Genomic DNA, 22,916 nt, shown 5'->3' with positions numbered 1-22,916 from the left:
TCATTGCCCTGTAGGCTAGTACCAGCATTTTGAATGAATGTTGGTGGTGGTCGGAGGGGCCAGAGGCGCTGGCAGCCACGCTTCTGTCAGTCTGCCCCAGGGCAGCTGTGGCTACAGATGTAGCTTACCACCACCGGTATGACTGTGTCTGAATGAATACTGGACTCTGTAAAGTGCTCTGGGTATCATGAAGGGCGCTATATAAATGCAATTCCTAATAATAATAATAATAATAATAATACTCATCATAATAATATACTGGATGTGAGCTGCTACAGGGAGCCAGTGTAGAGAATGGAGAAGGGAAGTTGTGTGGGAGAACTTGGGGTGGTTGAACACCAGGTGAGCAGCAGCTTTCCAGGGGTTTAATGGCTGACGCCGGGGCCCCAAGGAGGGAGTTGCAGTAGTCCGGGTGGGAGATGACAAGAGCCTGGATGAGCACCTGCACCTTTTCGTCAGTGAGGAAAGGGCGAATCCATCTGAAGATGTAGAGCAGGAATCTGCAGGAGCGTGTGACGGATGTGATATGTGCCGAGAATGACAGTTGGTCATCCGGGGTCACAACCAGATTCCTGCAGTCCGAGTGGGAGTCACCATTGTGACTTCAATGGTGATGGCCTGGTCCCGGTGCGAGCAGCCCTTCCCCGGGACGAACAGCAGCTCAGTCTTGTCCAGGTTGAGCTTGAGGTGGTGTGTCGCCATCCACTCTGAGATGTCAGCCAAGCACCCAGCTATGCGTGCCTACACTTGTGTGTCAGAAGGGGGAAATGTCATCGGCATAGCAGTGATACAGTAGGAGAAGCCATGCGAGTGAATGACAGAACCCAGAGATGTAGACCCTTGTGGAACCCCCATAGTAAGACAGGATTCAATCACAAATCTGAGTATTCCAATGTGTTTCTAATGCTCAAAAGCCATAACATGGACACAAAGTTTGCCAAAAGAGTTACAATTCTGCTAAAACTCATTTTCGGGTAGCCGCCTGCCGCCATCTTGGAAATATGCAAATTATGGGTCCAGACACACCCAATCCTAAGCAAACCAAACCTAAGCATTCCAATGTGTTTCTAATGGTCAAAACATAAAATACATATCACGTTTGCATTTGTAGCTCATCTGTTTCAAAAGTTATAGCTAAAACCATTTCTGGATGGTGTCCATATTTGATTTTTCAGAATCAGAGTCAGTTTATACCATTGTAGTTTTTCAACATACTAGGAATTTGCTTTCGGACATGAACATAACATTGAGAGAACATTGGACGGGGTGTAGGGACGAGACAGGACAGTGCAAAGACAGGACAGTGCAAAGGGTGAGTACAAAATGCTAGTGCAATTAAACAAGAAAGGGATAAGCTAAGAGAGAACAATATACTAAAGTAGTGCAGTCAGTGTATATACGGTGAGTATGCAGAGTGTAATGTGTATGTAATGTAATGTGTGTGTTTAGGATCGGATGACGCACTGCAGTTTGGCCCCGTCTTTGGCTGTAGCGACGGAGTACCAGATGGTGATGGAAGAGGTGAGGATGGACTCCATGATGGAGGTGTAGAAGAGTACCATAATTTCCTTTGGTAGTCTAAATTTCTTTAGCTGCCTCAGGAAGTGCATCCTCTGCTGAGCATTTGTCCGCCATGGCGACCCTTGCTAAATTAGAGCATGCCATGGGCTACTTCTGGGTGACATTTGGTGCTTTTGCATGAAAGTACACAAACGTCGAGCCTCATATCTCCCTACGTCCCTTGACTACACAGTCATGCTTCCATTCTTACACACTATGTCAATTAATCACAGTGCTATACTTTTTTTCTTTGTATAGCAAAATAAAACAATAAAATATTTCGGCTGGTCAAAGTACTCATACTGTAAATAACTGTGCTAATTGAGTTCCCAGTGGCTGGCATTAATAATAATGATTAAAAATGACTTTCATAAACTACGTTGAAAATGGTGATGAATTGAAAGGCCGGTCAGTCCTCAGTCATACACACTGGAGCTAGTGGAGCCAAAGAACTTTAGTAAAGGCATGTTTGACACCGATAGATAATGACAATCAAGGGTAAATCAAACAAGTAACATTCTGGAAATCAAATCAAATCAAACTTTATTTATATAGTGCATTTCATACAGAGGCAACACCATGCGCTTTAAAAAAAAAACTGCAGTTTTCACACAGCTACGGGCAGTCAAAACTGAATGACAGGCACCGCGCCGTTCTGAGGCAGTCAGGACTGACTAACAAGAGAAGTGAGAAGGTAATCTGTCACGGTATGCACAGCTGCTGGTTAATCTCATCTCTTTGGTGCCTTAGCTGGGTCTGACTCTGTGGTTTTCAGAGCGGGCTGCTGTCTGCATGTCCTCCGGTCTTTCATTTCACAGGGAGATTCTGGTACGGTAAGGCCTCCGTTGCGTAATCCTGTCTATGGGACACAGAACCCATTCTACAACGCAAGGCCTATAATCAGATAAGACTTTCCTTGTGCTGCTAGCAGGCCATCCAGATCAGCCGAGGAGATGTTCTGGGTTAGGACAGGGACCCTAACCTGGTAGGAGATGTTCTGGGTTAGGACAGGGACCCTAACCTGGTAGATGTTCTGGGTTAGGACAGGGACCCTAACCTGGTAGGAGATGTTCTGGGTTAGGACAGGGCCCCTAACCTGGTAGGAGATGTTCTGGGTTAGGACAGGGCCCCTAACCTGGTAGGAGATGTTCTGGGTTAGGACAGGGACCCTAACCTGGTAGGAGATGTTCTGGGTTAGGACAGGGACCCTAACCTGGTAGATGTTCTGGGTTAGGACAGGGACCCTAACCTGGTAGGAGATGTTCTGGGTTAGGACAGGGACCCTTACCTGGTAGGACATGTTCTGGGTTAGGACAGGGACCCTAACCTGGTAGATGTTCTGGGTTAGGACAGGGACCCTAACCTGGTAGGAGATGTTCTGGGTTAGGACAGGGACCCTAACCTGGTAGGGGATGTTCTGGGTTAGGACAGGGACCCTAGCCTGGTAGATGTTCTGGGTTAGGACAGGGACCCTAACCTGGTAGGAGATGTTCTGGGTTAGGACAGGGACCCTAGCCTGGTAGGAGATGTTCTGGGTTAGGACAGGGACCCTAACCTGGTAGATGTTCTGGGTTAGGACAGGGACCCTAACCTGGTAGGAGATGTTCTGGGTTAGGACAGGGTCCCTAACCTGGTAGGAGATGTTCTGGGTTAGGACAGGGACCCTAGCCTGGTAGGAGATGTTCTGGGTTAGGACAGGGACCCTTACCTGGTAGGAGATGTTCTGGGTTAGGACAGGGACCCTAACCTGGTAGGAGATGTTCTGGGTTAGGACAGGGACCCTAACCTGGTAGATGTTCTGGGTTAGGACAGGGACCCTAACCTGGTAGATGTTCTGGGTTAGGACAGGGACCCTAACCTGGTAGGAGATGTTCTGGGTTAGGACAGGGACCCTAACCTGGTAGGAGATGTTCTGGGTTAGGACAGGGACCCTAACCTGGTAGGAGATGTTCTGGGTTAGGACAGGGACCCTAACCTGGTAGGAGATGTTCTGGGTTAGGACAGGGACCCTAACCTGGTATGAGATGTTCTGGGTTAGGACAGGGACCCTAACCTGGTAGGAGATGTTCTGGGTTAGGACAGGGACCCTAACCTGGTAGATGTTCTGGGTTAGGACAGGGACCCTAACCTGGTAGGAGATGTTCTGGGTTAGGACAGGGACCCTAACCTGGTAGGAGATGTTCTGGGTTAGGACAGGGACCCTAACCTGGTATGAGATGTTCTGGGTTAGGACAGGGCCCCTAACCTGGTAGATGTTCTGGGTTAGGACAGGGACCCTAACCTGGTAGGGGATGTTCTGGGTTAGGACAGGGACCCTAACCTGGTAGATGTTCTGGGTTAGGACAGGGCCCCTAACCTGGTAGATGTTCTGGGTTAGGACAGGGTCCCTAACCTGGTAGGACATGTTCTGGGTTAGGACAGGGACCCTAACCTGGTAGGAGGACATGTTCTGGGTTAGGACAGGGACCCTAACCTGGTAGGAGGACATGTTCTGGGTTAGGACAGGGACCCTAACCTGGTAGGAGATGTTCTGGGTTAGGACAGGGCCCCTAACCTGGTAGGAGATGTTCTGGGTTAGGACAGGGCCCCTAACCTGGTAGGAGATGTTCTGGGTTAGGACAGGGCCCCTAACCTGGTAGATGTTCTGGGTTAGGACAGGGACCCTTACCTGGTAGGAGATGTTCTGGGTTAGGACAGGGACCCTAACCTGGTAGGAGATGTTCTGGGTTAGGACAGGGACCCTAACCTGGTATGAGATGTTCTGGGTTAGGACAGGGACCCTAACCTGGTAGGAGATGTTCTGGGTTAGGACAGGGACCCTAACCTGGTAGGAGATGTTCTGGGTTAGGACAGGGACCCTAACCTGGTAGGAGATGTTCTGGGTTAGGACAGGGACCCTAACCTGGTATGAGATGTTCTGGGTTAGGACAGGGCCCCTAACCTGGTAGATGTTCTGGGTTAGGACAGGGACCCTAACCTGGTAGGGGATGTTCTGGGTTAGGACAGGGACCCTAACCTGGTAGATGTTCTGGGTTAGGACAGGGCCCCTAACCTGGTAGATGTTCTGGGTTAGGACAGGGTCCCTAACCTGGTAGGACATGTTCTGGGTTAGGACAGGGACCCTAACCTGGTAGGAGGACATGTTCTGGGTTAGGACAGGGACCCTAACCTGGTAGGAGGACATGTTCTGGGTTAGGACAGGGACCCTAACCTGGTAGGAGATGTTCTGGGTTAGGACAGGGCCCCTAACCTGGTAGGAGATGTTCTGGGTTAGGACAGGGCCCCTAACCTGGTAGATGTTCTGGGTTAGGACAGGGACCCTAACCTGGTATGAGATGTTCTGGGTTAGGACAGGGACCCTAACCTGGTAGATGTTCTGGGTTCAGTTCACTTTGATGACTCAAGACATCGAGGACAGCTTTTCGGCTAAAAAGAAGGCCTGAGCCGTCTTTATAGACCTGACGGCCGCCTTCAACACCATATGGCATCGCGGCCTCACCTGCAAGCTGCTCCGCCTACTGCCGGATAGGCACATGGTCAGCATGATCATGGAGCTTGTCCAAAACCGCAGCGTCACCCTCACCACCGGTAGCGGACAGCGAAGCAGGTTGTGACACCTTAAGAATGGCGTCCTCCAGGGATCTGTCCTGGCCCCCCTCCTTTATAACATCTACTCCTATGACCTGCTGATCACAGGAAGTATGCCTACGCAGACGACCTTATGCTGGTGTACTCAGCTGGAGACTTGCAGGCCATGGAGGAGACCTTGAGCCAGGACATGCAGACACTAGCGGCATACCTCCGGAAATGGAGATTGAAGGAGGCAAAGACGGTGTCGACGGCCTTCCACTTTAACAACAAGGAAGCCAAACATGAGCTCCGAGTGCACATTGATGGAACACTCCTGCCATGCAGCACCGGTGTGCCCGGATATATAGCCCGGGTGACCCCTCACCCAGGCTTGGGGTGTAAAAGGATAGCCCCTCGGCCCCGAGCCTGGGGGGGAGAGGATATACATCAAACCCATACGAAGAAGTCTATGTCTTCTGATGTTAGTAACTGTTACTGTTAGCTGTTGTTACTGTAGGGAGATGACCACCCCCCTTCCAGAGACACATTATCAGACACCCTCATACCTGCTTGGCATGCAGTTGAAAAGAGAAACATAGGTGAGCTTGCCAATATGTCAAAAGTAGCCATAACCTACGGTGGCCCTGAAGTGCAAAACACAATGACATTTCGCAAAACACAAGGACATTTAGCAAAACACGCCATTTCCAAAACACATTTCACAAAACACAGCATTTCAAAATACTCTTTGCAAAACACGACATTTGGCAAAAACACAACATTTAACAAAAACACAATGACATTTGTCAAAAACACGTTTCGTGAAAGCACAACAACATTTGGCAAAAACACAACATTTCGCCAAAACACAACGACATTTGGAAAAAACACATTTTGTGAAAACACATTTCGCAAAAACACATTTCATCAAAACACAACATTCACCAAAACACGACATTTGGCAATAAACACATTTTGTGAAAACACAACAGCATTTCGCAAAAACACAACATTTTGCCAACACATATTTCACAAAAACACAGCATTTCGCAAAAACACGACATTTCGTGAAAACACAACATTTCGCAAGAACACACTGAGATTTCAGATATTACGGAAAGCGTAGGAACAACACTTCTTGTTTGTGATTGTACAGAACCTGTCATTTCTTGTTTCACAGGGGCTACCTTATCAGGTAGCGATAGAGAGAGAGAGAGAGAGAAAGAGAGAGAGTTTTCTCTGTACTGTATAAAGAGGAAGGGAGAGGTGAAGCACATGTTGAGTTAGTGGATGATTTCTGAAGCAGAAGGAATTCAGCCAGATCTCCTGAAAAGGGAAGTACAAGTCTTGTTTGTGGAATTCCTGGAACAGAGGCCAGCTAGACGGAGAAGACATATAAAAGCAATATGAGTTCCGCAAGGCTTTGCCTTAATCTCAGGTCATGACAGTTTAAGGTTCTTGGTATTCTGATGAATTCCGGAATGGGGTTTAAACTGCTTTCATTTTGTTTGCTGGTCTTTAATCTTCTAACCCTGCGTTCTTAATCACAACTCAGAGCAGGTTTTTTAATCTCACATGAACGAGGACAGCGATTACAAGCCTCTGACCTCTCTATGCTGTCCAGCTGCTTCCTCTTCAAATCAAGTTTGACTTCCTGCGTAGCTCACAGGATAGGATAATCTTAGTGTGCTACAATGCACCAAAATCTTAACCAGGCATAAAGGACGCTACCATCAAAACAGTAGGCCTATGTTTCTAATGCGGGGATAAAGTGCTATTCAGATAAAACCTCTGGGATGGTAGATAACGGTCATGAACTGAACTGGCATTACCACAGGACTTTCACCAAATGTGACATGGCAGCCCTGAATGATCTGATGTATCCCGTCACTGACAATCAGCATCTGCTCTGATCCATTCACTTTTTCACACGGGGTCATTGGTGAAGGCCTAAACTCTTGAAAAAACAGAATGAAATTACTTTCTCTATTATTGCTCCCGAATTTGTCTTACAAAGGCCTACAAAACAAACTGCAAGGAATGTCAGAGATGGTCTGTGTTGATAGCTACACTTTTACACATTACACATTTAATTCTATATTGGGATATTCTGTTCTCCAGTTTTTTCCTCAGAATAATGTACTAAATACAGTACTGTGAACAAAGCAATTCGTCTTCTGAATTACAGTACCCCAGCTGCATTGCAGACAGCGTTGTAATTGAAATGCTTTTCTCTCAGCTTTTCTTCTTTCCTACATTGAATCCAATATCCTGACCGAGTTATCCTTGATCACTTGCTTCATTCCAACTGTGGCCCTCATCACATTGAGCCATGTAATATGTCAGGCTGTAATTCCCTGGTGAAGCTCCTCATAGCCACTAGAAAACGGAAACACAACTTAAAACAAACTTATGCAAACTGTATCAGTTCTTTTTCAGTGAGGAAATGTATAGACATTTGAATCAAGTAATGAACTTCCAACAAACTATCAAAGGACAAAATCATAGTATTCACCACTGATCCTGTTGATCAATATGACATATTCACAGACACTGGGAAGACAAAGAGCTACACTGTCCTCTAGTGGCCATCCAGGAGAAGTGCAAAGAGACAACCCTCTAGAATACTCCACAGGCTATGACATTCCTGTCCAAAACAGAAACCTAAAGCTGGAGGAAGTGTGATGTGGTAGTTATGGTTAAGGTTATAAACTCTGGGCTTACCCCAAACTCCAGCTGGCATCCCACCGGCAGATCCTGCTCTCTGATCTATCTTTTCTGTTCCTCTTTTATTACTTCTAGTGGAAATGAAAATAGAAAATGAAGAAAGGAGAGCGGGCATAACTGTTATGTTATTTATTGACATTAATGTTCAATTGAAACATTTGATTAGAAATTAGACAATAAACAAGCTGACCAAGGTTTAGGGGGCAGGACTCAGGGGTGGTAGGAAACCCAGTGGTTACAGCATCAGACCAGCAACCGAAAGGTTCAAGACCGGGCCGGGCCACTTGACAAGGGGGGATCATAACTGGTGCCTGGAGGGCTGCTACTGTTGTGCCCTTGAGCAAGGCACTTAACACATGCTGGTTGACCCTGTGCTCGACCAATAGTTGAGGACAGCAGAGCAGAAGACCAGTTTCCGGTGGGATTAATACAGTATAACAAAGATTAAACATGTATTAATGTACAATAGTAGTACTTGGGACATACTTGTTAACCGTAACTTACATTTGAAGTGCACTACTACATAAGGCACATAAACATTTTAATACTCCAACAGTATGCTGCCAAGCATAATGCATCCATTACACAAGCATTTGCAGATTATCTGACAAGATATCTCAATGACCCAAGGATTACCCAACATTCCATCCACTCCTGAATGATTCCATAAGTGATTGCATGATTGTATGACATAACAACAACAACAACAACAACAACAACAGTGTACTGGGACAAAACGCGGGTAAATACACTCTAACTGACCAAAGGATAGGCATAACCAAAATGATATGAGTTGTCGCTCATGGCAATGCAGCACTCAGAAAACCAAGGCAGTGTCTTGCAAAGCCTACTGAATCAGACAGGGAACACAAGAGGTCTGGACACAGGCAGATATAATCACTGATGGTTAGACTAACATTCCCCTGAGATAGACTGTTGGACCGAGGGTCCAAGAATGCTCAAAGTCTCCATGTTGGTTGAAAGTGAGGCTTATGAAAAGTACACTGAAGAATAATACTGTATATTCAAATGACATGGTTAAACACAAAATGTTGCAGATGGGTACTATGACAATACAGTGAGAAGAAAGCACTTATAAACCTAAGTGCTAGTGCTAGTACAGTATTCATAAAAATCATATGAAAAATATGTTAATGTAACGGGGGGATACAGTATAGGGGGATACAGTCAGTTCTTCGAAATGTTTACTATTTGACCCTCTGCTCCAACTAAAACGACAGAGGAGACAGTTCAGACGCTACTGTTCAAGTCCAGACAAACGTCCATGTTGGAGCCTGGGTTGGAGCTGTCCATGGCAGGGCCCTCCTCTGTCTCTGGGCAGGCAGCTGTAGTCACCCCAGTGGGGGTTCCCTCTAAGGGGCAGCTGTCCATGGACATGGGGCCCCCCTCTCTAACCAGGGGGCTGAGGCTGGGGCCAGGGGAGGCCAGCGGGGTTAGGAGGGCTGAGATAGGGAACTCTGGGGAGGAGAGTTTGGCCAGGAGCTGATCTGGCTCGGGCCCTGCCTCACTGCAAACACTGTGACACAGGCCGGAGAGACTCTGGAGGGTCTCCTCCATGCTCTGCTTCAGCTGAACGTGCTCCAATATCAGCTTCTCCTTCTCACCTCTCTGTGGGGAAAACAAGATGGTGAAATATGGTAAATGGACTGATATGGTAAATGGACTGCACTTATACAGCACTTTTATCCAAAGCGCTTTACAATGAAGGCCTCTCATTCACCGATTCACACACACATTCACACACCAATGGCGGCAGCTGCCATGCAAGGTGCTAGCCTGCTCATTGGGAACAATTTGGGGTTCTGTGTCTTTCCCAAGGACAGTTCAACATCTAGACAGGAGGAGCCGGGATTTGAACCGCCGACCCTACGATCATTGGACAACTGGTTCCAGCTGCCCCACTTGGTTACATAAGGTCAAGAAAACTAAACAGATGGATGAATAAACACATCCCCCCCCCAACCCTAAAATACCTCCCCAACCCTAACCCTTACCAGCGTGTTGATCTCAACCTCCAGCTTATGTATGCTGTCTAACTTCCTCTTGCGGCAGCGTTGTGCAGCTACACGGTTCTTGCTGCGTCTCCGGACGTCGTGCACCAACTCTAGCTGGTCTGAGGTCAGGTGCTGGCGTCTCAAGAGCTGCTGGAAGGCCCTCCGGCCCAGGGAGGATATCTGCTGCACAGGGAAGGGCAGCTGGACCTGGAGACGGCAGGAGTCAGGTATGCTAAGGCTATGAAAGTATTTTTATACTTGGTTTAAAAATAAGAGCATGCGAGTGGTCGATTCAAGCTGGTTTCAAACAAAAGACAATAGTTTTATTCTGTTACGATTTTGCAAATTCGGACTCGAGCACAGGAAGTGAATCCGGGCAAGAGTGAGTCAGATGGGGACGAGGTCAATAGGTTATAACGTGAAAAAGGAAGCGACATAGTTTCAGGATGAAGAGGACAGGGAAGTGATGTCACACAGGAAGAATTTGTAGTTTTAATAGACTGATCTATGAGAACGAACTACAAAGTTAGAACAACAGTCAAGTAGGAAAACAAAACACTTTGGTGAGACTTGAATTTCATTCACAGGCCTAGTCCCAAAGCACATGTAGAGCCTCACATGCTCTACTCCCGTGGTCTCCTCCCAACTTCTGCCATGTTTAGAGCTACTGAGTTTAGTTATTTCAATAACAACACAGAAACACACTGACCTCTTGAGCTCTCCTGTTGTTAGACTCTGTGTCTCCATCTGTGTCCAGGTCTGACTCCTCTGCTGAGTTGACCGAGGACACGTAGGGGCTCTTCTCTGACTGGCACTGGGTGTCAGCTCCAGGGGCTGGGGTCTCGGAGTTGACCGAGGACACGTAGGGAATCTTCTCTGACTGGCTCTGGCTGTCAGTCCCGGGGGCTGGGGTCTCTGCCTCAGCCTCCCCGGCCCCTAGGTCCCTGAGGAAGGGACAGTCTCCAGTGCTGGAGCTCAGATCCAGCTGCTTCAGCCAATGGAAGTCTGCAGCCTTTCCTAGGCTTGAGTGGTCCATGGGTTCCAGAGGGAGCGGGTCAGTTTGTGGCGGACACAAGTCAGGCCAGAAGCCCTTTGCAAGATGCTCGGCCACCTCCCTCTCCACACTGCTCCTCTCCCCATAGCCCTCCTCTGGGCCCAGCCTGGAGAGAGCGGGGTCAGGGAGGTCAACGGACCCAGTCTCTCTCTGCTCCAGTAACTCATCCCTCTCCTCTACCCCGGACATATTCAGGGGACATGGGTCACATGGACCTGGGTGATTCTGATTCCCAAATGATTCATGATTCTGGTCCAGTTCTCCACCTGTTGCTTCTCCAAGACCTGCTGCGATATTTTCAGGGGATGATGGAATTGGCAGCTCACAGGTCAGAGAGCAATCTACCAAACTGACCTCACTCTCATCACCAACTCTCCCAATCTCTAATATGTCTTCATCGCAGAACTCAGTGGCAGCATCTGTTTTGGGGTCATCTGTGTATGGTAAGGCCACGACAGGGCATACCCCACTGGGGGAGGTCAAGCAGAGAGATAAGGGTGGAATTTCAGAACCACAGTTCTGGAGACAGAACTGCTCTTGCCCACTACTGTCCACAGTCTGAGGGTTCAGAGGACATTGCAAAGGGAAGTCTGTTTGCATATTTCCTCTTAAGGAAGGAACTGTGTTCTGTGACTCTGGGAGATTTTCGGTGATGTGAATATTTGGACTGCACTGTGAAATGTTGCTTCCTGTTTTCTGGCCTATAGGCCTGTACTGATGTTGGTCTTGGTATACATTGTTGCCTATGCTAACACTGGCGATCCTTGTCTTGCAACATGCCCTACGCCTGTTCCCCGGCAAACTTCTGCAGCTGTCAGAGAACTTTGGGATGAGGAAATCAAAACAGGCTGTCTCCAGGTTGTGGAATCCTAACAACCCTGCACTAGTGTGAACTGCTTGGATGTTTTCTTTGGTAAAGAGCAGCTTTGATGTGTAAGCAAACTGCAGCAGCGGTTCGAATCCCTCCACTGTCACCTAGAGGGGAAACGTAGGGGGGAGAAAGAAAAAAAAAAAAGGTTTTTGATTCTCCTTGGTAATGCACTGTAATGTATTATGGGCTATCGTCATGGTAAATGGATTGCAATTATATAGCGCCTATCCAAAGCACTTTACAAAGGCCTCTCATTCACCCATTCACACACACATTCACACACCAATGGCGGCAGCTGCCATGCCAGGTGCTAGCCTGCTTATTGGAAGCAATTTGGGGTTGTGTCTTGCCCAAGGACACTTCAACATGAGGACAGGAGGAGCTGGGATTTGAACCACCGACCGCATGATCATTGGACAACCTACTCATTGGACAACCTAGTAGGCTCTACCTACTGAGCCACAGCCACCCCACGGATGTATGAACTACTTCTAATAGTTCAGACAGAATGGAAATGGGAGAGAGACCGTTGGACCCTGACCTCATCAGGCAGGACGATGATCAGGCCGTGTCTGGCGTGTTTGGTGATCCGGGAATGGAAGTAGTCGCTGCAGGAAGCCAGTACAGCGCCATGGGCTCGGAAGCTGCTGCCCTCTACCATCACAGTCACATCACACAGGACATCTTTGTGCCTCTGTTCGTTCAGACACTGGAGCACATGGCAGCTGTGCACAGCAGACTGGAAAGTGAACACTGAAGTCCGGGGGCTTTGGAGAGTCATGGTTCTGGAAACAAGCTATGGAGAGAAACACACATTCATGGGGTAACTGGTAGATACTGTACATATCAGGCCAAGCCATGCAATGAGATGTGACGATTGTTAAAAACATGTTGTTGATGTTGTTGAAACATGATGTTAAAAACATGCTATGCGAGTATGTTTTGAGAGATTGTATCAAACAAGAGAATAGAGTTGGCTATTGCATTCTCTCGGTGATTGAGTAATGTTTGGAAACGCTGACTCATGGTTAGCTAACGAGGCGACAATAGGCTACACTTCTCTATTTGTAAATTTAGCTTATGGATAAAATTGTGGGGTAACTGAATTGGAAATCATCGACATGTTTTTAAAAAATTAACGAAACGAATTCATTGGAAGGCCTGGGAGGAACAAAAACATTTTAAAATCAGCTAGACTTGGTTGCCTACTTCATGACCAGGAGCCCAGTCCGACACATTTCTCATTCTAAAAACCTCTCTTGTCTGTATAATCCTATCACTCACCTGTCATGTCACCTTGGCGAGGACACTGTGGCATAATAAAAAGTCCACGTTCGATATCGGAGTCTTACGTTTCCTACATTCAGAATTCCGTGCCGATGGCTTTTCGACAGTCATGTGATACTTTGGACCAGGAAGTACACGGACTACTCCGGCCGCAGCATGGATGTATTGGGCCGCAGTTACAGTAGCCTGTACCATGGCCTGTACGCAGTTAAAGTGGCCTAGTCAATGACGGTCCTGAAATCGTCTCCTCTTAATGCAACAATGGACAATTTTTTTTTTTACTACTGTAACGAGTATCTATGGTACAATCCTACAGCACAAACTCATATACTGCACTCTAAAAATATTTTTAACATTTAACATTGCAAATTAAAACAGATGTAATTTTCCCTTTATTTGAAAACTTTCATTTTTATATGTACAGTTAAGAAGTGGCCCATTTTATTTCATGATGATGTCTTGATGTCTTAACAAAAACACAATTGGCAAAATGTTCCATTAATATGTAGGGTCTCACCACTTCTACATAATTCAAGTTAGTTTTTCAAATGTACAGGATATGGGTACCAAATGCTGGTTCAGCATACCTCAACCTTTGTGTCTGGGTCAGATTCTAAAAGCAGCTTTAGTCTTCTTATAAAAACAATGTTAATCATCACAGAGAGCTGTTGGCAGAGGTCATCTAGTGTCTATACACAAACCTGGGCTTGAGAACCACTCCTGTAAACAAACATCTCAGTTGAATTTTAAACAAACTGCACACTGGACTTCACACTACTGGGAGACCACACACCCTGTGGTGCCTCACTCATACTGAGGTTAGCTGTTTATTTGTACTTATGAACCTTTTATTGTGGACCTGATCAGTGTCAAAAAAAGGTCTCTGAGTAGTCCGGGGGTGGGGGGGGGACTAAGAGATCCTTTCATAGAACAGGAGGTAGGCTTGGGAACTCTGCACCTGGCGCTCAGTCACAGGATGGACACTGCTGTCACTGACATGGAACCACGATCCTCTTGACGTCTCTGCTTCTCCTGACAGATAGAGATGGAAAATAAGATAAGATGCAACGCCCCTTGATGGCTTTAAGCAGTTTTAGAATAAAATTTGGTCTGGACTTAACTCAGTAGCTATACTCAGCACATGTGAATATACATATCTATAATATATTAATATATTATATATGCATAATACACATATATACATACCTCTAGTCTCTCTAGACCCATACATTTACTTACTGTATCTAACATAACTGCACAATTTCATCTGCTCTCTCAGCACATCCTATTCCTTTATATATATATATATATATATATATATACACACACACACACACAATTTGGATTTGGTTTGTATATCGTATATTTTGGGCACTTTTATTGACTTTTATCATATTTTGGGCACATTTTAGGTAAAATGAGGCACCAGATGGATGGCTTCCAACTATCCGTTGGATAAGATAAGGAAAAGAAAGATAAGGTACTTAAAAAAATTATTGGCAGGTGGTTGGATGAACCATCTGTCTATCACCGTCTATCACACGCTAACTTCAATCACTCCTTTACAGGGTAGCGGTTTGTATTTCCTCTTAGGGCGGTGATTGGCTAGATCGTTTTCCGATATGGCACAAACTGATCTCTATGGAGAGTGTCCAGACTGATTTGCGAGAGAAACAGAATGTGAGCTGGCGAGATCAGGATGGTCTCACAAGGCTACATTTAGGAGCTAGCAAAGAATATGTCACTGTGCATTGTACTTGTATTATGTGGCATGTGACAAATAAAAAGGTTTTATGGAAAAATCTTATGGAAAGACTTGCAATGAGACAATCTCCATTGTGTCTGTAGTATCTGAACCTCGGGAGGGGGGGGGGGGAAGGGAGGGGGGGGTACGCATCACATCTGAATCAGCCTTCAGCCTTTGTTCATATCACATTGTCATCAATTTGCATTCTAGAATAAATTAGTAGTATCTCTACTTTGTTGTAGGAATCTATCTACAGTACCTGTTATACACTTTATGTTATACACATATGTTAATTAATTACTGCTGCTGCAACAGTGTAATGGCATAATCCTACCTTGAGAGGGCGCTCCGTTCAGCTGGGCTGAGGGGCATTGAGGTGGGGTTTTGACGTAGGCGGTGTAATGCCCTGATCTCATAGTTCCACTATGCTCCACGATGCCATAGAGACCGTACAGCGCCCGGTTATCCTCTCCCTCCACCACACCCTACACACACACACACACACACACACACACGCACACACACGCACACACACACACGCACACACACACACAACACACACAACACACACACACACCTATTGTATTCTGCCCTTCGAGCTGGTACGAACTAAGATACAAAGCAAAACATTATTTTTTTGTATCTCTAACTATATAACGTTTAACTTACCTTGCAGTTCACAGCACAAAAAGGTGCCAGGTCCAGTACTTGAGAGAAGGTGACATGGCGGTTCACTTTACACACACTGTAGCCAACCTGTAGGGAGACAGAAAAGGGTAACCCATAGACAATAACCCTATCTCTGGTTGGTTGGTCGGTTGGTTAGTAAGCCTATCCTTGGTTGGTTAATAAGCCTTTCTCTGGTCCCATATTCCACTTATTGTATTTTATTTATTTACGATTTTATTTGTACTGGGACAGTACATATTAAACAGCAGCACATATTAAAAACATGACTATAAATATGTCAGTATTAGCTTAAAGCTAATTTTCAACTGTTGTCCCTGGGCACTCACATGCTTCTAAATCCAAGTATTACATCAAGCACAGTTGGTGCAAATGTTCTCCACACTACCCTCCAACATCAGGTGGGTAAGGTGAGTCAGACAGACAGCAAGCTGCATTGTGAACAACGGCAGCTCAACATGCAGGTAAATGAGAGAGATTACGTGTTGATAAAGATTGTACTATAGATTTACCTGTTGAAATCTCTTCAAGTGCAGCGTAAGTACTGGTGGAGCAGAGGAGATCAGCATTTGCTTCAAGGCATCTGTGTAAACGTTCTTCTTGGAGCCTAAACAAAGCACCATGACAATGTCTAGATTTACTGAAAAATACCCAGAACTCTCTCATGACATTACAATGGGATCTACCCACTAGGACAAAAACATAACCAAAAAAAGAACAACTTGGTTGGACCAAACCCAACCAACCTAAAACAAGCTTCCAGATCACGTAGCCTACCGTCTGAGGTTCTGCTACTGGCTTGTCTTTTGGTACATGTAGCACACAGCAGACTGTTGTTCTGCGTCAGGGTCTCCACCTCTGTGAACTGGAACAGGCAGGACTGGACTGAGCACTCCTGCTTCTCTGGCACGGTTCTAGTGGCCAGAGTGTGGAAGACCAGTTCTGGGTCTTGGTTCACTACAGTATACTCCTTAGCCTCTGCAGGCCCCTCCCCACTCGCCAGTTCAACCCCAGAACCCTCAGGTCCAGCAATGAAGGCTGTGTTGAGGGACATGTTCTCCAGGCCTTCTACCAGCTGGTCCTCCTCTTCAGTAGGTATGGATAGTTCATCAGCATCTTCTCCATCCTGGACAACCTTGGACAGTTGGTGGTCTCCTAAGAGTCTGTCCTCTGTGCTTTGGCCCTCTGACAGGGCAGCGAAACGGTCGCTGACCACGGTTGTGGAGAAAGGTTCACAGTCAACCGCCGAGTCTTCCTCCTCCCCCGGCTTGCTCTGCTCATCCACACCGGCCGGCACTTGTTCTCGTTCCTGGACGTCCGTCTCTGCTCGTTGGTCTTCTGCTGCGCTCCCATTCTCCCCACCCTCAGCCTGGTCCGCTGGCGTGGTCCCTGCTATTAGATCATCCAGCGTGGGCTTCCCTTCAACCTTCTGCAGCCTCCTCTGGTTCTGTGGACAGGAATACGGTGAACAGTCCGTGTACTTGCTGTGTGCTCAGCCTGTTTTCCATCAGCCAAGAGGTATATGTCCTTAATACTCAGCGTTAGGGATGCAAACAATTAATCAAAAATCAATTCATTGATCGTTAAGGATTTGTTCGAGCGCGTGAAATTTAACTTGATCTACTATCAAACAATGTGGTAGCGAAGCTGCCATCTCGGGAGAAATGTGGAGAAATCAACAGCGGCATATTTTGAAAAATTAAGCGGGCGAAGCAAAGTATTGTGTGGGACCACTTCAAAAAGAAAGGACAAGAAGCCACTTGCAAATATTGTGATGCCGTGTACACGTACAACACGACGATAACAGCAATGCTCTATCACTTGATGAACGTTCACTCGGATAAGTTGTCTCTCCTGCTCGTCTCACCTGCAGCAAACCCACCATCAGCTCAGGGTTTTGCGAGGAGGAGCTGTGACGCGCAGCAGGCAGAGACAAATAACCCAGTCCGTCCGTAATAAAGAGTTGATTAAGGGAAAAAAATGCTTTTGGTATTGTTTGGAAGTTTTGGTATTTTGATTACAATGAATTGATTGATTGTTAACATTACCAATGATCGATTCAGGGTAGGGCTGCTCAATTAATCGGATTTTAATCTAGATTAAGATTTGGGCTGTCAACGATCATTAAAACTAAATAATCGCCATAAAACGATTTTGCACAAATCAAGCGCACCCTACACTGCAGAGCTATACTGCGCTTGACACTTTAGTTCAAAGCGAGACGAGTTGTCAAGCGAGGCGCACGCATGCTCCTCTCGAACAAAACACGACAAGAAGATGATTATGGCAGCAGAACGAGAGGTGGACAAGAGAGCTAAAACAATGTCAGTGGTGTGGAAACACTATGGGTTCGCAGAGACAGATTTGGACCAAGTTGACACGGTGTGTAAAATTTGCTACGCAGTCGTAGCTGCCCCTCAAAGTAGCCCTTCTCAGTCCCGTTGTCGCATTACGCTCGTTCATGCCAGACAACAGTCCTTTCCCGCTCCATTCACTTTGCCGTCAAAATAAATCGGTATCGGCCTATTTAGGAGAGGTCAGATAAACATGAAACTTCACTTACCTCAGCAAAAGGGTCTATTTTAACAAATGCTGGGTTTTGAAGCCTCGGCGCTACCATTAAATAAGTTATTTAGACGCGTTCTGTCATAGTGAAATTATTTTTCCGAGGTAGTCTTCTTCTGTGATGGTGGCGGTGCTTTGAAGCTTCTTTATTTATCAGTTTTGGCACTTTTATTAATTTATTTATCAAGGTCAAGGTTCACTATTTGTCTCCCATGGGAGAAATGTATATAATCCAAAGAACATTGTTAAAAAGAAAAGCCACTGTCAACATTTAATAAATTAATTGTTATCAAAGTCAATAATTTGATTTGTTAAGAAAATTTGTTAAGAAAATGTTAAAACCTTTGATTAAAAAAAAGAATTCAATGAATAATCGTGTTAAATAATCGTGATCTCAATATCAATCAAAATAATCGTGATTATGATTTTTGCCATAGTCGAGCAGCCCTAATTCAGGCCGTAATTGTTTCTCTTCACAGATACTCTCTAGCTACTCTACCTTAGCTTGTTTCTTCGCCTGCTTCTTGGCTTTCTTCTGCTGGTACTTGCTGCCAGCTCCAGTGGGCATGTCATCGTCATTCCCATTGGTCATCTGAGCAGGAGAGTCGCTGCTCTCTTGGCTCATCTCACTGCTCTTCTGGGCACCTTTCTTCTGGTTCTTCTTCCTGTATGCCTGTGGAAGATGAGATGACCCATCAGAACTGTGAAGTTAACGACTACAAAGACCAAGCAGATGTTCAATAACGCTTGCATAGTATGTTGTCATGTCCTACAGTATTTTGAGAATACAAACCTGACTAAAGCATTACCTCATCTGAGACAGAAAGGGAAAGATCCAGAAACTTGTCCGTGACCGATGACACCTGTAAAAGAAATAAGCTTCAGTGAAGCTGACCTCTATGGTAGAAACTGACACTCATGATGATCTCTTTCATTCGTTTATATTCTTACCGTTTGGCATTGTAGACACATTACAGTGCTCGTCATCTCCCCACCAAACACCTGGTCAACAAAGTTTTTGCACACTCCATTCTTTTCATACTCTAAAAACATAAACAAACATATTTCACTGCCCATGTACAGTGAATTACAGACGCAGAGAACAAACAATAATACAGCATAATGTGGTGCTGGACCACAGAGCATTACTTATGCATACAGTGACAGTGGTTGTAATAACTATGCAATGCTAGTGGTGAATGGACCTAACTTATATAGCACCTTTATACATTAAACCACAAGTGTTCAGCATGTCAAGATTGATGGGTGAACAGCAGCAGCTCTTACCCTTAATCAATTTATTTGACTGTTCTGCGTCTTCCCCAGATTTTTTCAGAGCCTCCAATATTCCAGAGCTTACTCTCTAGGAGGAGAAAAATAAATGTGACTTATAATATGCATACGTATATTCAGAAATTGATTATCAAATGTATATGTCATCTTCCGTCTAGGTTACCACAATAATTACAGCTTAATGAACATAGTTATTCAGCTCAGAAAACCAGGGCATACTTTAATCTCCTCAGCTCTCATCCCATCCAGCAGGTAGCGCAGCAGCTCCTGGCTGTCTTGTTGCTGAAATCCTTTGAACCTAGCTGCCCTGGGGATGGTGGAGGAGACATTTAAAATCCGCAGTGCAACAGTGCTGACAAGACCATTTCATGGCTAACTTGAGGGAGAACTCCAAAGTGATATTCAGCTGCACTAACTTTTTGCAAACTTGTGTGAACAGTTCCCTTGGGGCGACCACCCCTTTCTTAGTTTCCTGGATCTCGTTCAGCAGATGACACATAGTCAGTGTGAGGGATCCAGGCTGTTCCAACTGCACCAAGATAGGCTCCTTAAAACAACAAGGCATTTCATTTGAGGCGTTCACAATGGTCAGACATGCATTGAGTACATAAGGGATAACAATAACCATATCTGAAGAGATGCCCGGTGTTATGGTAAGGCTGGTCTTCTCTTCCACCAACGTGTTCAGAATCTGCCTCAAAAGCTGTGTCTGAGAAAGGTTCTGCAACAGCAAAAACAGAAGAGCAAAATTGCTAGCCACTCATTATATGCGAATGTAAGCTCGCTAAGATCATGACACGTGTACCAGTAAATAGTTCCTCACCTGAACAACTGCGTTGAAGAAACATGTGTTCCCCAGATTGCTGAGCCCCTTAACAGCACTGCTGTCTCCAGTAGCTCCTGGTTTCACAGCACTGTCTTTCTTCACCTTCTTATGGTTGACAACGCTCTCCTTGTGCTCTTGCTCCTCCTGCACTTGTTCCTCCTGCACTTTCTCCTCCTTTTCCTTAACTAGTTCAGTCTTTATCTCCTGTGCTTCTTCTACCAGGCTGTTCTCCATCTTGATGTCTGCAAAAGTAAAATAGGACATTCACTTTTTTTGTTTTGTTTTAATTTAAAATTTTAAGCAGCATATGACTTCACCACACAAATGATTAAACTGATCCACTGATACTACCAGGTGCTGTACTAAAATGGGAGTTACTTTTCTGTGGTGCTCTCTTGCCAGGTTCTGACAAGGCTTGCTTCTTCAAATTGGTGACGAGTTGAGCCAAACTCCCTGTTCTGGAGAACTGGACATCATCATCACAGATGTAACACCTGTGGAAGAACAATGAAGATAGGATCTGACACCAGAGCAATACAGTTATAGGATCTGACACCAGAGCTATACAGTTATAGGATCTGACACCAGAGAAATACAGTTATAGGATCTGAAAGCACGTAAAAGCAATACAGTTATAGAGTGACTAAGAGCACACATAAGAGCAACACAGTTATAAAGTGACTAAGAGCACACATAAGAGCAACACAGTTATAGAGTGACTAAGCAGAAGCAGGAAGAGCTGTCCCATGGGACCTTATTTCATAAAAAATATGTACGGTAGTGAACAGCGATAAACAAATAATTTCATGATCTCGTTTGAATTGTGCCATGACCTACAGTACACATATGTTTGTCAATTTAAAACATAAATTTGCAAGTCAAGAAAGTCACAGTTTTTGCGCAAGACTGTAAAGCAGTTATTCTAGAACGAGTTTAAAATTATTGAAAGACGTGAAAATCTCTATTAGTCTGGGCATGTTGAGAGCTGCAGGAATGTGAATGGAGAGTTAGTCAGTTCTGTAAGAGCTGGCATGCGAGATCGGCTTTACAAGGTTTTGGTGAGTTTTAAACGAGTGTAATGTCGGCAAGCTTATATTAGCTAACTTGCCGTTCAAGAAATTATTTTTCTCACGCTGTTCACTACCGTTTGTATATCTTCTAATTTAAGGTCCCATGGGGGTTTTCTCTTCCTGCTTCCATTTAGGCAATCTATAAGATCTGACACCAGAGCAGTACAGTTGCCGGATCTGACAGAATCTAAGAGCAGTACAGTTGCATGATCTGACAGAATCTAAGAGCAGTACAGTTGCAGGATCTGACAGAGCCTAAGAGCAATAGAGTTATAGGATCTGACACCAACTAACACCTGTGTAGCTCTGTGTAGTATCTTCGATGTGTAGCTTTGTGTTGTATATTTGATGTGTGTGCATTCTGTCCTCACCACACATTCCAGCTGTCCAGATTGACTACCAGGCAGTGTGGGTCTGAGCGAGGTTTCTCAAAATGTTTGATAGCATGCTGGTTTTCAGAGTTTCGTCCACACCCCTTGTAAGAGAACGCAATTGTTAGCTGGTTGGTACAATATATAAACACTTAATTCAAACCATCATGTCACGCTTCTGCCATTATATTTGCTGATAGGAAGTCAACCTACTCTGTGACCACATTTCAGGCACATCCATATCGTTGAAGCGTCTCTGTCCTCTCCTGTGACCTGCTCCTCATCCTTACAGTCCTGGCAAGCACTCAGGCTCGACTCTCCTCCAGTTCTCTTGAGGAAACTACGGTCAATGCCCTTCCTAATGTGGCTACACGATAGACCTGATGGCAAGAATATAACATGACATATCAAAGAGACATTTGCTAATAAGAAATAGCACAGGTCAGTTAATTTCCTTCCAACGGTTTACATGTCAAGAGGAAGACGTGGCTTTACCTGTCTGATCAGTGTCGTCCTCCTCCTGCCTAGGACTTTTGTCCTTCTGTCTTTTCTTCCCCATGGCGTTGACCTAAAGAACGTTGGTATTCAGTTAGCTAGCTAGCATAGCTATTCTAAACAAAACGGGTAACGTTAACGTCAGCACAGGTTTACCATGAGTAGAATAACTAGTGCTCAGAGTTAGCATTGTTAGGCTAACACTATCTCAAACATGTTTAGAAAGAGCAATGTGAACAATGTTGTGGCTGGCCAAATGAGACGACGAAGTACCGACAACTTTTATAAATCAGTATTCTAGTCTGTGTTTTGAAACTGTTTTTATCTAACTACCTACAACTAAATCTAAGCTTACAAGACGAAAATGTGCCGCTGCGGATTGCAGAGTGCTTCCGGTGTGGGACGTCGTCGATATCCGGTTGTGCGTCACGCGCTAGACAACGTCTTTTCAAAAAAAGAGCATGGGCTGCTGAAACGTGGCAGATTTTTGTTTGAATTTTGAGAAATCCCACAAATCGAGAGAATGTGAACTAGAGAAGTCACTATAGGCCTACAGGTTATAACAGTCAGCCAGAAACTGGAACAAAATGTTGCATGAGTATCTGAGTGAAACGAGTTTGTGTAAAACTCAGCTGATCATTGTGTTTACACAAAGGAAACAGAAAATGAGAAAGTGATTGTTATTATGGGTTGATGACGATTCAGTTTCAGATCTTTCTCCTCCGTCCTTGACTAGTTCAGTCCTTATCGCATGTACTTCTTTTACCAGGTTGTTGTC

The 22,916-nt window shown here is 45.2% G+C and overlaps 2 protein-coding genes across 3 annotated transcripts; both read right to left on the bottom strand.

Annotated features, from left to right (window-relative positions):
• Window positions 1-8,048: 8,048 nt before the first annotated feature.
• Window positions 8,049-13,196, bottom strand: LOC311313561 (transcription regulator protein BACH1-like). The gene is made up of 5 exons (XM_084443709.1): window positions 13,082-13,196; window positions 12,339-12,593; window positions 10,582-11,901; window positions 9,873-10,079; window positions 8,049-9,486 (listed from the first exon to the last, which is right to left on the bottom strand). The coding sequence occupies exons 2-5, from the start codon at window positions 12,576-12,578 to the stop codon at window positions 9,109-9,111; spliced, it is 2,145 nt and encodes a 714-aa protein (XP_084299835.1). The 5' UTR covers window positions 12,579-12,593; window positions 13,082-13,196; the 3' UTR covers window positions 8,049-9,108.
• Window positions 13,197-13,510: 314 nt separating this feature from the next.
• usp16 (ubiquitin specific peptidase 16) lies at window positions 13,511-22,519 on the bottom strand. 2 transcript variants are annotated; one of them, XM_084438597.1, is made up of 17 exons: window positions 22,139-22,519; window positions 21,857-22,023; window positions 21,644-21,747; window positions 20,581-20,696; window positions 20,200-20,444; window positions 20,002-20,097; window positions 19,793-19,923; window positions 19,596-19,683; window positions 19,371-19,446; window positions 19,035-19,126; window positions 18,893-18,946; window positions 18,583-18,756; window positions 16,296-16,965; window positions 16,031-16,125; window positions 15,501-15,587; window positions 15,166-15,316; window positions 13,511-14,116 (listed from the first exon to the last, which is right to left on the bottom strand). In XM_084438597.1, exons 1-17 carry the CDS (start codon window positions 22,200-22,202, stop codon window positions 13,995-13,997), a joined length of 2,532 nt encoding a protein of 843 aa, XP_084294723.1. In that variant the 5' UTR covers window positions 22,203-22,519; the 3' UTR covers window positions 13,511-13,994. The 2 variants fall into 2 exon arrangements, with proteins under 2 accessions (XP_084294723.1, XP_084294722.1); XM_084438596.1 differs by having other exon boundaries at window positions 19,793-20,097.
• Window positions 22,520-22,916: the final 397 nt, after the last annotated feature.

The sequence above is a fragment of the Borostomias antarcticus genome, assembly GCF_949987555.1.
Source record: "Borostomias antarcticus genome assembly, chromosome: 1".
Classification (NCBI taxonomy): Eukaryota; Metazoa; Chordata; class Actinopteri; order Stomiiformes; family Stomiidae; genus Borostomias; species Borostomias antarcticus.
The sequence above is the reverse complement of the archived record's forward strand: the minus strand, read 5'-3'. Positions and strand labels throughout refer to the sequence as shown.